Genomic DNA, 13,870 nt, shown 5'->3' on the forward strand with positions numbered 1-13,870 from the left:
AGTAGATGGTGAAAGGATGGTGACAGGAGATGGCGAAGGGATGGTGACAGGAGTTGGCGAAGGGATGGTGACAGTAGATGGTGAAGGGGTGGTGACAGGAGATGGCGAAGGGATGGTGACAGTAGATGGTGAAAGGATGGTGACAGTAGATGGTGAAGGGAGATGGTGAAGGGATGGTGACAGTAGATGGTGAAGGGATGGTGACAGGAAATGGTGAAGGGATGGGGTGACAGGAGATGGTGAAGGGATGGTGACAGTAGATGATGAAAGGATGGTGACAGGAGATGGCGAAGGGATGGTGACAGTAGATGGTGACAGGAGATGGCGAAAGGGATGGTGACAGTAGATGGTGAAGGGATGGTGACAGGAGATGGGGAAGAGATGGTGACAGGAGATGGTGAAGGGATGGTGACAGGAGATGGTGAAGGGATGGTGAAGGGATGGGGTGACAGGAGATGGTGTAGGGATGGTGACAGGAGATGGCGAAGGGATGGTGACAGTAGATGGCGAAGGGATGGTGACAGGAGAATGGCGAAGGGATGGTGAAGGGATGGTGACAGTAGATGGTGAAGGGATGGTGACAGGAGATGGTGAAGGGAAGTTGACAGGAGACGGTGAAGGGATGGCGAAGGGATGGTAGGATGACAAGGATCCCAGGGCACAGACGGAGAGCCGATGGTACAAAGCGACATTGCTGGCACTGGAGACTAGACTAATGGCGACGAGCGTCTGAGGCAGAGCCAGAGTGCCGAGGACTGAGGTGGAGCCAGTGTGATAAAGGACTGAAGCGGTGCTGAAGGGAAGGAGGAACCCGCTGGAGCCGTAGGGGTGGAGGGCCTGAACGCAGCGGAAGAAGAGTGACGACTTACCAAGGGGAAGCCAGTAGGATGAGGGAACCCGATGGAGCCTCAAGATCAAGGGTCTCCGGGGGAGCCGACAGTGGGAGGAGCCAATGAGGAGCCGACAGGTCAACGGACCGAAGTGGAGCAAAGGGATCAGAAGTAGGGCTGGGTTATATATCGCATGACATTGTTAGGCGCATCTTGTCAGTAAAGCCGCCATTAGTAGTAAATCGCCATCACCTGCTTTCAGATGGAGCGGCATTTACAACACAGAGCCGTAGTTAACTGACAAGCTGAGCCATATCGTATTAATTATCGCGGACGTATAGCCTGTGATAATTAATGCGATATGGCTCAGCTTGTCAGTTAACTACGGCTCTGTGTTGTAAATGCCGCTCCATCTGAAAGCAGGTGATGGCGATTTACTACTAATCAAGGAACCGGCTTCACTGACGAGATGCGCCTAACAATGTCATGCAATATATCGGCCAGCCCTAATCAGAAGCCAGAGCCAGAGCCACAGGATCCTCTCGCTCGGACGAGGCTGGTGGTTGCATGACCTGAGGCTTCACGTCGCAGCAAGGCATTCCCGGGGAAGACGAAGGGCTGTAGGAATCCAGCAGAGACAGGGCTGAAGGACAGGCTGAGCTTTGCGGTGAAGGTGACAGAGGTAAACTTGAAGTGATCAATAACGGCAATTCCAATTCAATGATACAGTCTTACTGCCATCTTGAAACAGTGATGATGAAGAAGCAGTACCTCCGTATCCAGATAATCAGCCTGTCCTGTGTGTCCACTTCTACCAGTATCCCCTCAGCCGCTGGTGTCATGGACTCACACCCCCAGGGTCAGAGTCAGGCTCACTCTGGAGCACCGGCTCTAGGGCGATGGTCGGCACTGTCTCTTCCTCTTCAGGCTCTGGCTCACCGCGGAGGGCGGTCACGAATCTCCGCGGTCGAGGGTGGTGGTGGGCTGGACTCTGGGTCTGGCTGTAGTCTGGATCGGGGGTAGACGCTCTCCAGACACCGGATGATGGCCTCCCTCCAGTCTAGTCCCTGGGTGTCGGGGAGGTCTACTGGCTGGTGGTAGTTGGCCTTGATCCAAAACAACGATTTCAGGACTTCGTCATCCATGGGCGCACTGACAGTGTGAAGACTGAACTGTTCCGTGTAAATAAAAAATCAAGTCCCTTCGGGGGAATCACAGCGAGTTTCGCTGCATTACTTTGGTTGGTCGTTATGTCTCAAAGATTAAGAAGATGAAGATGAGAGTCTACAGGTAATAAAATAAACTCAGAGGTGTAACAGTGTGTGCGTAAAACACAAATAGCAACCAACAACTGAGAGTGAACAGGTAGGAACTTAAGTACATAGAGGATTCGAACTAAATGACAAACAGCTGTGAGAACAATCAGTGTCCATAGAAACTAATGAGTGGCGGGATACAAAGACAAAGAAACACCTGTGACTAATGCAAACTAAAAGTCCATGAAAACGAAATTAAGAACAAAAACAACTGAATACGTGTAACACTGATATGTTCTCCATCCATGAATATCTCTGGATCAAGGTGAAGAGATCATAGCTGGCAAAAATGCATGCAAACAGTTTTTGACTTTGAAAATTGAATTGTCAGTTAAAGGAGAACTCGGCAACTCTAGCGAACTCTAGTCACTTCTTCGCTGATTTTCCCTTTTGTTGTCGCATGTTTTCCCCACGAGCTCCCCCTACAGCTGTGGGGGGGCGTATATTTCACAACACGGACGTAAAAAACTCACTTGCGGCAGCCTCCTCCCCCTCTCTACCGCTGCTCATGTGCGTTTGTTATGATCGGAGCAAGCCAACTGTATTGTGTGGAGCTATGTCTACCGAGGTGGGTAATCTGGTAATACATCATACATGCGTGTGTGTTTATGTCGAATTGCCGTAAAGCAATTCGTGTTTCGCGCTCGCGCTCGTTCTCGTTCTCGCTTCTCACAAGACTTCCAATTTCTGTCTTACCGGGACGGCAGTCCCCAAGTTGCAAGGTTGGTTTTCCACCTGGGAACGCTGGGGGGAGCAGGGAAAGTCATCAATATCACCAGAATAGGTTGTTTAACCATCCAAATTATTTCTAGACAGTTTTATTAAGTTAAAAAAGTTACCAAGTTCTCCTTTAATTATCACTTTTGTAGTTGTAATAAAGAATAATTTATATTATAATTAATAATATTATTATTATTTAATTTATACAGTGAAGACTATGCAGTGTTACTTTACATTTATTGAATTTATGTACCTGAACAGTGAACACACTTCGACTAACCTGAAACCAAAAAGTACTGTTTATTTAATTTGTATCTTTGTTCTATTGTATTTATCTATGTTTGTAATTTGTTTATTATTTTCTATGCAGATTCACTCCCCCACAAAATCACCCCAATCATTCTAGGATGATTCATTCTTTCCAAATAGAGCTATTCAAGTCATCTGGTGAGTTATTTTTCATACTGCAATAAATAAATAAATAAATATTGCAATGTCAGTTTTTTCCAATATTGTACAGCCCTAAAATTATTTACTTCTTCTACAAAATGTGAAATGAACTGAGATTTGAAGGGTCTAGAAAGCTAAAATATCTTAAACGGGCATGGTACCTGTAAAATTTTGTCTGGGCCTCTTGACTCTTATTCTAACTACCATTACTTTTGGTACCATTAAGTTGGTACCATTACCAACTTAAGAATAACTCTTATTCTGTTACCAATTTTAGAGGGTATTAAATTTATTACACAATACATGTCAGCTTAATAAAAAAAGGATGATATGATAAATGTTTTATGTACAGTATTAGATAGATTAGCAATTAGCAAATAAGTCAAGTGGTACTATTTCTATTCTTATGCAGACACTCAGGCAGCCATTATCTATGACCGATATACAAATTCTTGTAAACTACACAAATTACAGTACAACTGTCACTGACTGTTCTCCTTTTAAACCACATAGATTGCAAGTCCACACTTACGGCTAGCCCATTTCTTCTTGTTGGGGAAGTACCCAGCACTACTTTTAGGTAAAGTGAAGGGGCATCCCTGAACCCTTATAAAAGAGAAAGATGAGATTTTTCTTTATTTGATCTAGAGCCACCAAAACAAACAGGAAACTGCTGTTTAGTTCTGAATAACTCACTCAAGATAAGGTTCACACAAACTCAACTAGAAAAAAAAACCTAAGATCAAATAAGAGCAAGACAGTCTCTGTCAAAGGCAAGAGTTCACATTATTAATCAGTCGAGAGTAGTCGTCACCTACACAAACCTGCACAAGATTACTCAAAAAACAAAAACAACAGTAAGAAGTCATTACTGAATGTCATGGTTGTATTATAATTTCTTATGTCTTTTTTTATTTTAATGTCACCACACTAGTGGGACTTCTGGTAACTAAGTGTCGGATTCTTGAAAACAAGAAATGACACGAAAGATAGCATGGCCACATAAGCAGTTTAAAAATGAGCTACTGCTATTGCTGACTCATTTTTGCACTGATAGACACACACAAACACATGCACAGTAAGATCATATCACATGATTGTCCAGGGAGTGTGTCAGTTTTTTAACTGTGTGTGACAGAACCTTTTTATTTAGAGGAAATACTTGCCCCCTGTAATTATTATTTTTTTTATAATATATATATATATATTATGGCAAGTATTTCCTCTAAATAAAAAGGTTCTGTCACACGCAGTTAAAAAACTTTTGAATGGTAGTATATATATATATATATATATATATATATATATATATATATATATATATATATATATATATATATACTGAGTATAATTATTTTATATATATAAATAACATAAATTATATATAATATAAATATATATACACAGTATATACATGCAAATATTTCTTAAATATATACATGCATGTGTGTGTATTTATATATAGAAAATAATTATACACCGTACACACACATGTATTATGTAAAAACAAACTTTTATTTTGGATGCGATTAATCGCGATTAAACGTTTGACAGCCCTAATATATATATATATATATATATATATATATATACTACCGTTCAAAAGTTTGGGGTCAGTAAGATTTTTTAATGTTTTTAAAAGAAGTATCTTCTGCTCACCAAGGCTGCATTTATTTGATAAAAAACAATAAAAAAAACTATTTTTAACTATTGTGAAATATTATGACAATTTAAAATGACTGTTTTCTATTTTAATATATTTTAAAATGTAATTTATTCCTGTGATCAAAGCTGAATTTTCAGCATCATTACTCCAGCCTTCAGTGTCACATAATCCTTCAGAAATCATTCTAATATGATGATTTGATGCTCAAGAAACATTCATTATTATTATCAATGTTGAAAACAGTTGTTGTACAATGTTGTACAGATGCTTTCAAAATTCTTTAATGAATAGAAAGTTCAAAAGAACAGCATTTATTTAAAATAGAATATTTTCTAACATTATAAATGTCTTTACTGTAACTTTTGATCAGTTTAACTCATCCTTGATGAATAGAAGTATTGATTTATTTTATTTCTTTCCCCCAAAAATAAAATTAAAATTCTTAAAGACCCCAAACTTTTTAACGGTAGTGTTTAATGTTACAAAAGCCTTAGATTTCAGATAAATGCTGTTCGTTTGAACTTTCTATTCATCATAGCATCATGAAATAAAAATGTAAATAACTGTTCTTTTACCAAAGGTCTCTCGTACTGAGTAATATCTTACGCTAGGGGAAAATCTCTTTTCAGCAAGATATTGAAGCCAAAAAAATATCCTTAATTTTTGTAATAATGCAAAACGCGTTGCGGCAGCATGCAGACATAGGCGAGACAGCTCGCGCGCCCATTGGCTGCACTGCGGCAACCGCCCAATACGTCACGTCCCGCCGAAACGGGTGTGGCTTAGGCTTATAAATATAGCTCGATAGGCTGATCGAATCTGATTTTTCATCTCTTCAGTGAAGCGCAGGATCCCGAGAGGAAGAAGCTGCGGCGTCTGAAAGCCTTTTGCGGGACGAACCTTCGCATCTGAAGCCGCTGGCCTCAACCTGCTACGCCATCCGGCGCCTGTATCCTTTCTCTACTAAGTGTGTGTTCGCCCTGCGACTCACACTCCCTTCTAAAAGAGCCGAGTGTCTTTTTTTAAGATGTCTCGTTCCTTCTGTGGCTCGTGCCGAGCCCCACTCAGCGACGGGGACCGCCATGTCATCTGCGTTTCCTGCCTGGGTGAGGATCATGCAGCTCTCGCGCTCGCCGATGCCGGCTGCCCTCACTGCGAGCTAATGCCCATGGTGACTCTGAGGACTCGTCTGGCATCTTTCGCCGAGACTGCACCTCCGCCCGCTGCGGTGCCGCGCCACAAAAAGCGCTGGCTCAGCGGGTCCCGGAACCTCCTCCAACCCGCAAAAGCTCGCCGGTTCGCCCGCCAGCTTCGCCGCCTGCTTCACCTGAGTCTCTTACTGCCGGACAGCGGCTGCCGTCTGCCGCCGCTTCCGCCATGGATGATGACTAAATACACTAAATACAGCTTACCCAACATCTCAGATTAACCTGACATCGCTGGCTTTCGTTACTACTAGCACAACACGCTAGTAATTCGCTAGCCTGTTAACGCGCCACCCGTGCGCGCAGCTATTTTTATTTATTTATTTGTGATAAATGCAAGGAGACAGTTAGGCTAACGGAGAAGATTTCAGAACTAGAGACACGCATCCAAACTTTAATTGAGGATAGTAAGAGTGCTAGAGCTTTAGATGCTTTGGATGCACCTAGCATAGTGAACTCTTTACATGATTCGGTTCCAGCTGAATTAGTGCCTGCGTAGCCAGGCAAATGGGTGACAGTGAGGAATCGCTCTAGTCGCGGATCAAAAAAACACTCTTCCGTTCCGATTACCATAACAAATCGATTTGCCCCGCTCAGTGAAACACCCACTGAGAGTTCTGTTGATTGTGCCCTAGTTATTGGCGATTCTATTACACGGAACGTGAAAATAGAGACACCAGCCACCATAGTCACATGTTTGCCGGGAGCCAGAGCGCCTGACATCAAAGCAAATTTAAAAGTGCTGGCAAATGCTAATCGTAAATTCTCTAAGATTATTATTCACGTCGGCACAAACGATGTTCGACTCCGCCAGTCGGAGATCACCAAAATTAATATTAAAGAGGTGTGTGAACTCGCAAGTACGATGTCAAGCACTGTAATTTGCTCTGGCCCCCTTCCTGTTCGCAGGAGTGATGAGATAGTTAGTAGATTGTGTTCTCTTAACGGTTGGCTGTCTAAGTGGTGTCCGCTTAATAATATAGAATTTATAGACAATTGGAAAAGTTTTTGGGGCAAACCTGACCTGTTGAAAAGAGATGGTATTCATCCCTCCTGGGATGGTGCTGCTCTTCTCTCTAGTAATATGGCACATAGTCTTAGAGCTCAAACATGACAATCTGGGGCTCAGGTCAGGAAGAAGACAGACTGGCTAAACCGACTGTCTGCTAGCGGCCTCGCATCACCCAGGTCAGATAAATCCCATCACATAGAGCCTCTTTCACCTAGCTATCATCATATAGAGACTGTGTCTGTTCCCCGAATTTGGAAATCCAAAAACCGTTTAAACCCATCTAAGATTAAAAATTTAATTGATGTTCAACAAATAAAAAACAGCTATAATACAGATGAGCAAATGCTAAAGCTTGGGTTGCTGAATATTCGATCGCTTACTTCAAAAGCACTCATTGTTAATGATATGATTTCAGATAATAACCTAGATGTGCTGTGTTTGACAGAAACCTGGCTAAAACCAAACGATTACATTACTTTAAATGAGTCCACCCCGCAAGATTACTTTTATAAACATGAGCCTCGTCTGAAACGCAAAGGGGGAGGAGTTGCTGTAATTTATAGTAATATTTTCAAAACCACTAAGAAATCAAGTTTTAAATATAATTCTTTTGAAGTGTTAGTACTTAATGTAAAAATATATAGTATAAATGATAAATCACGTTTGAGATTTGTGCTGGCTACTGTATACAGGCCATCAGGGCACCATAAAGATTTTATCAAAGAATTTGCGGACTTTCTATCAGAATTAACATTGACTGCAGATAAAGTACTAATTGTTGGTGATTTTAATATACACATAGATAATGAAAAAGATGCATTGGGTTTGGCATTTAAAGACATTGTAAACTCTATTGGAGTTAGACAACACGTGTCAGGACCTACTCATTGTCGTAATCATAGTCTAGATCTAATATTATCACATGGAATAGATGTTGATGCCGTTGAAATTCTGCAGCAGAGCGATCAGATCATTATCTAGTCTCGTGTAAACTTCATTTAGCCAAGGCTGCAAAGCCGACTCCGTGTTTCAAATATGTTAGACCTATCACTTCTGCCAGTAAAGATTGCTTTATTAATAATCTTCCTAATCAGTTTCATCATCTCAGCATCCCGGATAGCTTAGAAGAACTCGATATTGCAACAGAAACTTTTAACTCTCTCTTTTCCAGCACTTTAGACTAGGGATGGGTATCGTTAAGGTTTTAACGGTATTACTACTCTTACCGATACTCCTTATCGATCCGGTACTTTAACGGTATTCTTATCGGTTCTTTTTGTTATATTAAAAAAAAGGGGGAAAAATAATTTAGAATAGAATTAATATTGCTTTATATTTTGAAATGTAAAATAAATATCTTCAGCAAAAGAAAAAGCAATGCTTTAACAAAACGCCTCGGTTACGACTGTAACCTCGGTTCCCTGAAGAGGGAACGAGCGTTGCGTCGAGAATGACGCTATGGGGAACGCTTTGCTTGATGACGTCTTGAAGCACATGTAAAATCAGTCCAATGGTGTGGCGGAACGTCAGAGGCGGGTGACGTCACGTACCAGGAAACTATAAAAGCCGGCCCGAAACAGAAAACGAAAGCTTCGTAAAAGTCTGAAGTCGAGCTGACAGGCATGAAGGAGATATGGCAAGGCGACGCAACGCTCGTTCCCTCTTCAGGGAACCGAGGTTACAGTCGTAACCGAGGCGTTCCCTTTCAAGGGAACTCCCGTTGCGTCGAGAATGACGCTATGGGGAACGTCTATACCAACGCCTCCATAGCTACGAATGTCTGTCCTGTGTGTAATCTGGAGAGCAGCACTAGGAAGACAAAACATGAGACCCTGGAGCAGAGTCTAGATCCAGAGAGTAAAACCTGACGAAAGTGTGCGGTGAGGACCAGCCTGCCGCATCACAGACGTCCTGTAATGAAACTCCTGAAATAAGGGCCTTAGAGGCCGCCATACTCCTCGTCGAGTGCGACCGGACAGCCAAAGGAGAATGCTGCCCAGCCGCCTCATAAGCAAGTGAGATAGCCTCGACCACCCACTTGCTCATCCTTTGCTTAGACACTGGACCTCCTTTGTTAGGGGACCCAAAGCACACAAATAATTGATCACTTTTACGCCACAGGGCAGCTCTGTGGACATAAGCGTCTAACGCCCTCACAGGGCAAAGCAAATTATTAGCCTCCTGGTCAGCATTTTGAAAGGGAGGAGGACAGAAGGCCTGCAGAACAATAGGTCTGACCACATTAGTGGGGACCTTGGGGATATAACCCGGTCTTGGATGAAGAAAGGCTTTAACCATACCCGGAGCAAACTCTAAGCATGACGGAGCAACCGACAATGCTTGCAGATCCCCAATTCTCTTGAGAGAAGAAATAGCCAGAAGGAAAAGAGCTTTCAGAGTTAGAAACTTCTCAGGAACCTCCTCAATGGGCTCAAAGGGGGCCAGGGACAGGCCTTGTAGTGCAATGGACAAGTCCCATGGTGGCACCCTAGAGCGAACTGCAGGCCTCAGCCTCCAAGTGCCACGAAGGAAACGAGATATCAAAGGGTCTTTCCCCACAGACATTCCACCCAAAGGAATGTGGTAAGCACCTATGGCCGCCACATAAACCTTTAAAGTGGACGGGGTCAGACCTGCCGTGAACCGGTCCTGCAGGAACTCCAGCACTGTACCAATTGGGCAGTTAACTGGGTCCAACCGACGGTCACTACACCAAGAAGTGAAGACTCTCCCCTTCAGGGCATAAAGTTTCCTCGTGGAGGGAGCTCTGGACTGTAGAATGGTCTCAACAACCTCAGTTGAGAGACCTGACTCTATGAGCTGGGCCCCCTCAGAGGCCAAGCCCACAGGTTCCACAGTTCTGGCCGAGGGTGAAATATCGACCGAACTCCCTCCATATCAGCTCCACCACCTCGGGGTGGAGCCTCCATTCCCCGGGCCTCGGCCCCTGTCTCGACAGAGTGTCTGCTCCTATATTCTGAACCCCGGGGATGTAGGCTGCCCTGAGCGACAGCAACTTCCCCTGGGACCACAAGAGGATATGGCGTGCCAGATTGGATAATGGGCGCGAGCGCAAACCCCCTTGGTGGTTGATATAGGCGACTACCGACGTGTTGTCCGTATGCACTAACACATGGTGTCCCCTGAGATCTGTGATAAAGCTCCTCAGAGCCCGGAAGACAGCTAACATCTCTAGGCGATTGATATGCCAGGAACGATGATGGTCTTCCCACAGACCTTGAGATGAGCGACCCTCCAGGATCGCTCCCCAACCCGTGAGGGAAGCATCCGTCGTTAGCAGTTTGCGACGACAAGGAGCTCCCAACACTGGGCCCTGGGACAGGAACCAAGGTTTCTTCCACATAACCAGGGCACGTAAGCATCGCCGCGTGACCCTGATTGTGCGAAATGGGTTGCCCCTCGGGGAAAACCCCCTGGTCCTGAGCCACCACTGCAGGGGCCTCATGTGCAGCAGTCCAAAAGGTATCGCGTTGGAAGCTGCTGCCATGAGACCCAACAGTCTCTGGAACTGTTTGACAGTGAGTAGCTGGCCTAGCTTTACACTTTTCACAGCTGCAAGGATGGACTCTATACGTGGCGGTGACAGGCGCGCCTGCATCGACACTGAATCCCAAACCACGCCTAAGAAAGTGGTCCTCTGGAGTGGAGAAAGCACACTCTTCTTGGCGTTCAGCCGTAACCCCAACTCTTTCATATGGGCGAGAACAACATCTCGATGTTGAACCGCCATCTGATGCGACTGAGCTAAAATCAACCAATCGTCGATGTAGTTCATGATGCGAATACCTTGGAGGCGCAGGGGCGCCAGAGCTGCATCCATGCATTTGGTGAAAGTGCGGGGTGATAAAGCTAGGCCGAATGGAAGTACTCGATATTGGTATGCTTTGCCCCCGAAAGCAAACCTCAGGAACTTCCAATGACACGGACGGATGGAAATATGGAAATATGCGTCCTTGAGATCTATCGTGACAAACCAGTCCTCGGACCTGATCTGTGGCACGATCTGTCTCAATGTTAACATTTTGAACTTGAGCTGCATGACTGACTCGTTCAGAACTCGAAGATCTAAAATGGGACGCAATCCCCCGTCCTTTTTTGGAACTATGAAGTACCGGCTGTAAAACCCGGTTTCCCTGTTGGAGGGAGGTACATATTCTATGGCCCCTTTCTCTAACAGAGTGTTTACTTCCTGTTCCATAACCAGAACCTGCTCGGGGCCCACCACTGTGGGCAGGACCCCCATAAACCGAGGTGGGCGTTTCTTGAATTGTATCTGATACCCTTTTTCCACGGTCTGCAGGACCCAACGAGAAACATTTGACAGTAGCTTCCACGCTGTCAAAGATTCTACTAGAGGTACCAGCCTCTCGAGACTGGTTTCTGGATTTTGTTGTTGTTGAGTAGTCAATTCATCGCCCTGTAACGGCGCACCGGCAGGGAACGACCGAACAGACTGCTCTAACACCCTCCTCAGAGGGGGCGGGCATCCCGAGGCCACTACGTTTCCGGGTGGTCCTTGAGATATGTGCTCACCGGAGACCGCTGCGCCCTGTAACACCAGAGGTGGCAGGGTTGGCAGAACGGTCCCCTGAGGGCACCGAAGAGAGACGGGCACCGTAAAAAGAGGTGTTGACCGCTCTGCTTCGGGGGGGACTACCCTCATTTGTCCTGAGCCCTCGGACGTCAGGACTTCTTCCCAGCAGCCTTCTTGGCAGTAATAACGGTCCGCAGATCCATTTTACCCCTCGAAGACTGCTGGGTTTGAGCGCGCCCTCCGTGTCCCCGAGGTTTTTGTGGGGGAGCACGAGAGGAAACGCTCTGTTTCTGAGTGGCACGGTGCTCAGCGCTCTTTTTAGAGGAGTGAGGCTGCTCCCGCTCAGCAGCCTCAAAGAAAGAACGGCGGGGAAGAAGTTTTTGCAGTGCAGCTGACTGTTTAAAAGCTTCTTGTGATTTAGCTACAGCACTGTTAACTGCATCACCAAAAAGACCAACAGTGGAGACCGGAGCATCTAAGAGAACGTGTTTCTCTTTATCTTTTATATCGCTCAGATTGAGCCACAGATGCCTCTCAGTAGCCACCAGGGCTGCCATAGACCGCCCGATTGATTTAGCGGTCTCCTTGGTGGCCCTGAGAGACAGATCTGTGGCTCTGCGTAGTTCGGCCACCGTGTCAGGACCAATTCCCCCGCCCTCCTCTAAATCACCCAATAATTCAGCCTGATAAGCCTGCATAAGGGACATCGTATGCAGACACGCTGCAGCTTGACCAGCGGCTGCATACGATTTATGAACCAGTGATGATGTAAATTTAACTGGTTTAGAGGGAAGTGTAGGAGCCTTCAGGGAAGATGCCGTTGCTGGAGAGAGATAGCTCGCAAGCGTCTCCTCCACCTTCGGCATCTCCCCATAACCATACTCTTTATATTTATATATTGATGAGTAGTGTGATGTCTGTGGTGTATATACTCTGTAAGACATTGGTTTGCCCCACGATCTCGACACCTCGGTGTGGAGATCGGGGAAAAACGGAAGGCTCCTGCGCTGGGGCTGCGCACGAGATGGCAGGAAGCGTTCGTCAAGCTTGCTTTTTGAACGAACGTCCTGCCTATCCTCTGGCCACTCAATACACAATCTTTCAACCGCTCTAGTAATCACATCGAGCAATTCCTCAAACGCATGAGACTGAGGTGGCGAATCCTCAGCCTCAGCGTCAATACTAACAACGTCCAACTCCTCAGAGCTGGACAATTGCAGTACTGGTGCCTCCATCGGGGGGGAAGAAACCGCAACGCGTGCTTCCACACCCTGATGAGAGGCACTGGATCTATCAGAAGGATGCTGAGATAAGGCAGAGCCCGTCTCAACATCCACTGATAAATCCATCTGTGAACCCCAGGTCTGAGATCGACGCCGTGCCTCGGCAGCGGCGGGACCCGAGCCCTGGGGAACGTGATCGGGATTGAACCGATCCAGACGGGATCGGAGCGTACGCAGTGGAAGCGCAACGCAATGCACACAGTCACCACCCTCGAGTGCTGACCGGGCATGCTCCTCTCCCAAACAAACAACACAAAGAGTGTGTGTGTCACCTCCCGTTAAATAACGCGGGCAGGGATGGACACACACTCTAAACTGCTGCTTGCTCGCCATACTGAATATAATAGAAATAGACAGACAACACCAAATATGACAGATTTCAACACAGAGCGCAACTGAAGACTCAGAAAGCTTTCGTTTTCTGTTTCGGGCCGGCTTTTATAGTTTCCTGGTACGTGACGTCACCCGCCTCTGACGTTCCGCCACACCATTGGACTGATTTTACATGTGCTTCAAGACGTCATCACGCAAAGCGTTCCCCATAGCGTCATTCTCGACGCAACGGGAGTTCCCTTGAAAGGGAACAAATAAAACATGTAGGCTATGTTATGCAGAAGGGTGCTGGCGTTTGTGCTTTATATTCAGAAGACATAGGACACCAAAAACAAAGTACAAACACATGGTCAAACAAAAAATAGTATACAATAAAACAAATATACAAATTATATACCCAGTGCTTTAATTTCAGTAATGTCTACTGATGTTACTGTTCCGGAGTAATATGGGCTAAAAAGACATCTAATAAAGTCAGATGTAAAATAACACTGCATAGT

At 45.3% G+C, this 13,870-nt stretch overlaps 1 protein-coding gene across 3 annotated transcripts in view; it reads right to left on the reverse strand.

Moving 5' to 3' along the window:
- Positions 1-13,870, reverse strand: part of LOC307168113 (RAC-alpha serine/threonine-protein kinase) — a 258,725-nt gene that overhangs the window by 226,466 nt on the left and 18,389 nt on the right. Inside the window, exon 3 of one of the 3 annotated variants that reach the window (XM_079887724.1) lies at positions 870-1,007. The exons of the other annotated variants lie outside the window; for them this stretch is intronic. Coding sequence (XP_079743850.1) covers positions 870-1,007 — 138 coding nt within the window. The remainder of the gene's footprint in view (positions 1-869; positions 1,008-13,870) is intronic. 3 annotated transcript variants of the gene reach the window in all.

Source organism: Squalius cephalus (assembly GCF_949319135.1).
Source record: "Squalius cephalus genome assembly, chromosome: 12".
In the NCBI taxonomy this organism is placed as follows: Eukaryota; Metazoa; Chordata; class Actinopteri; order Cypriniformes; family Leuciscidae; genus Squalius; species Squalius cephalus.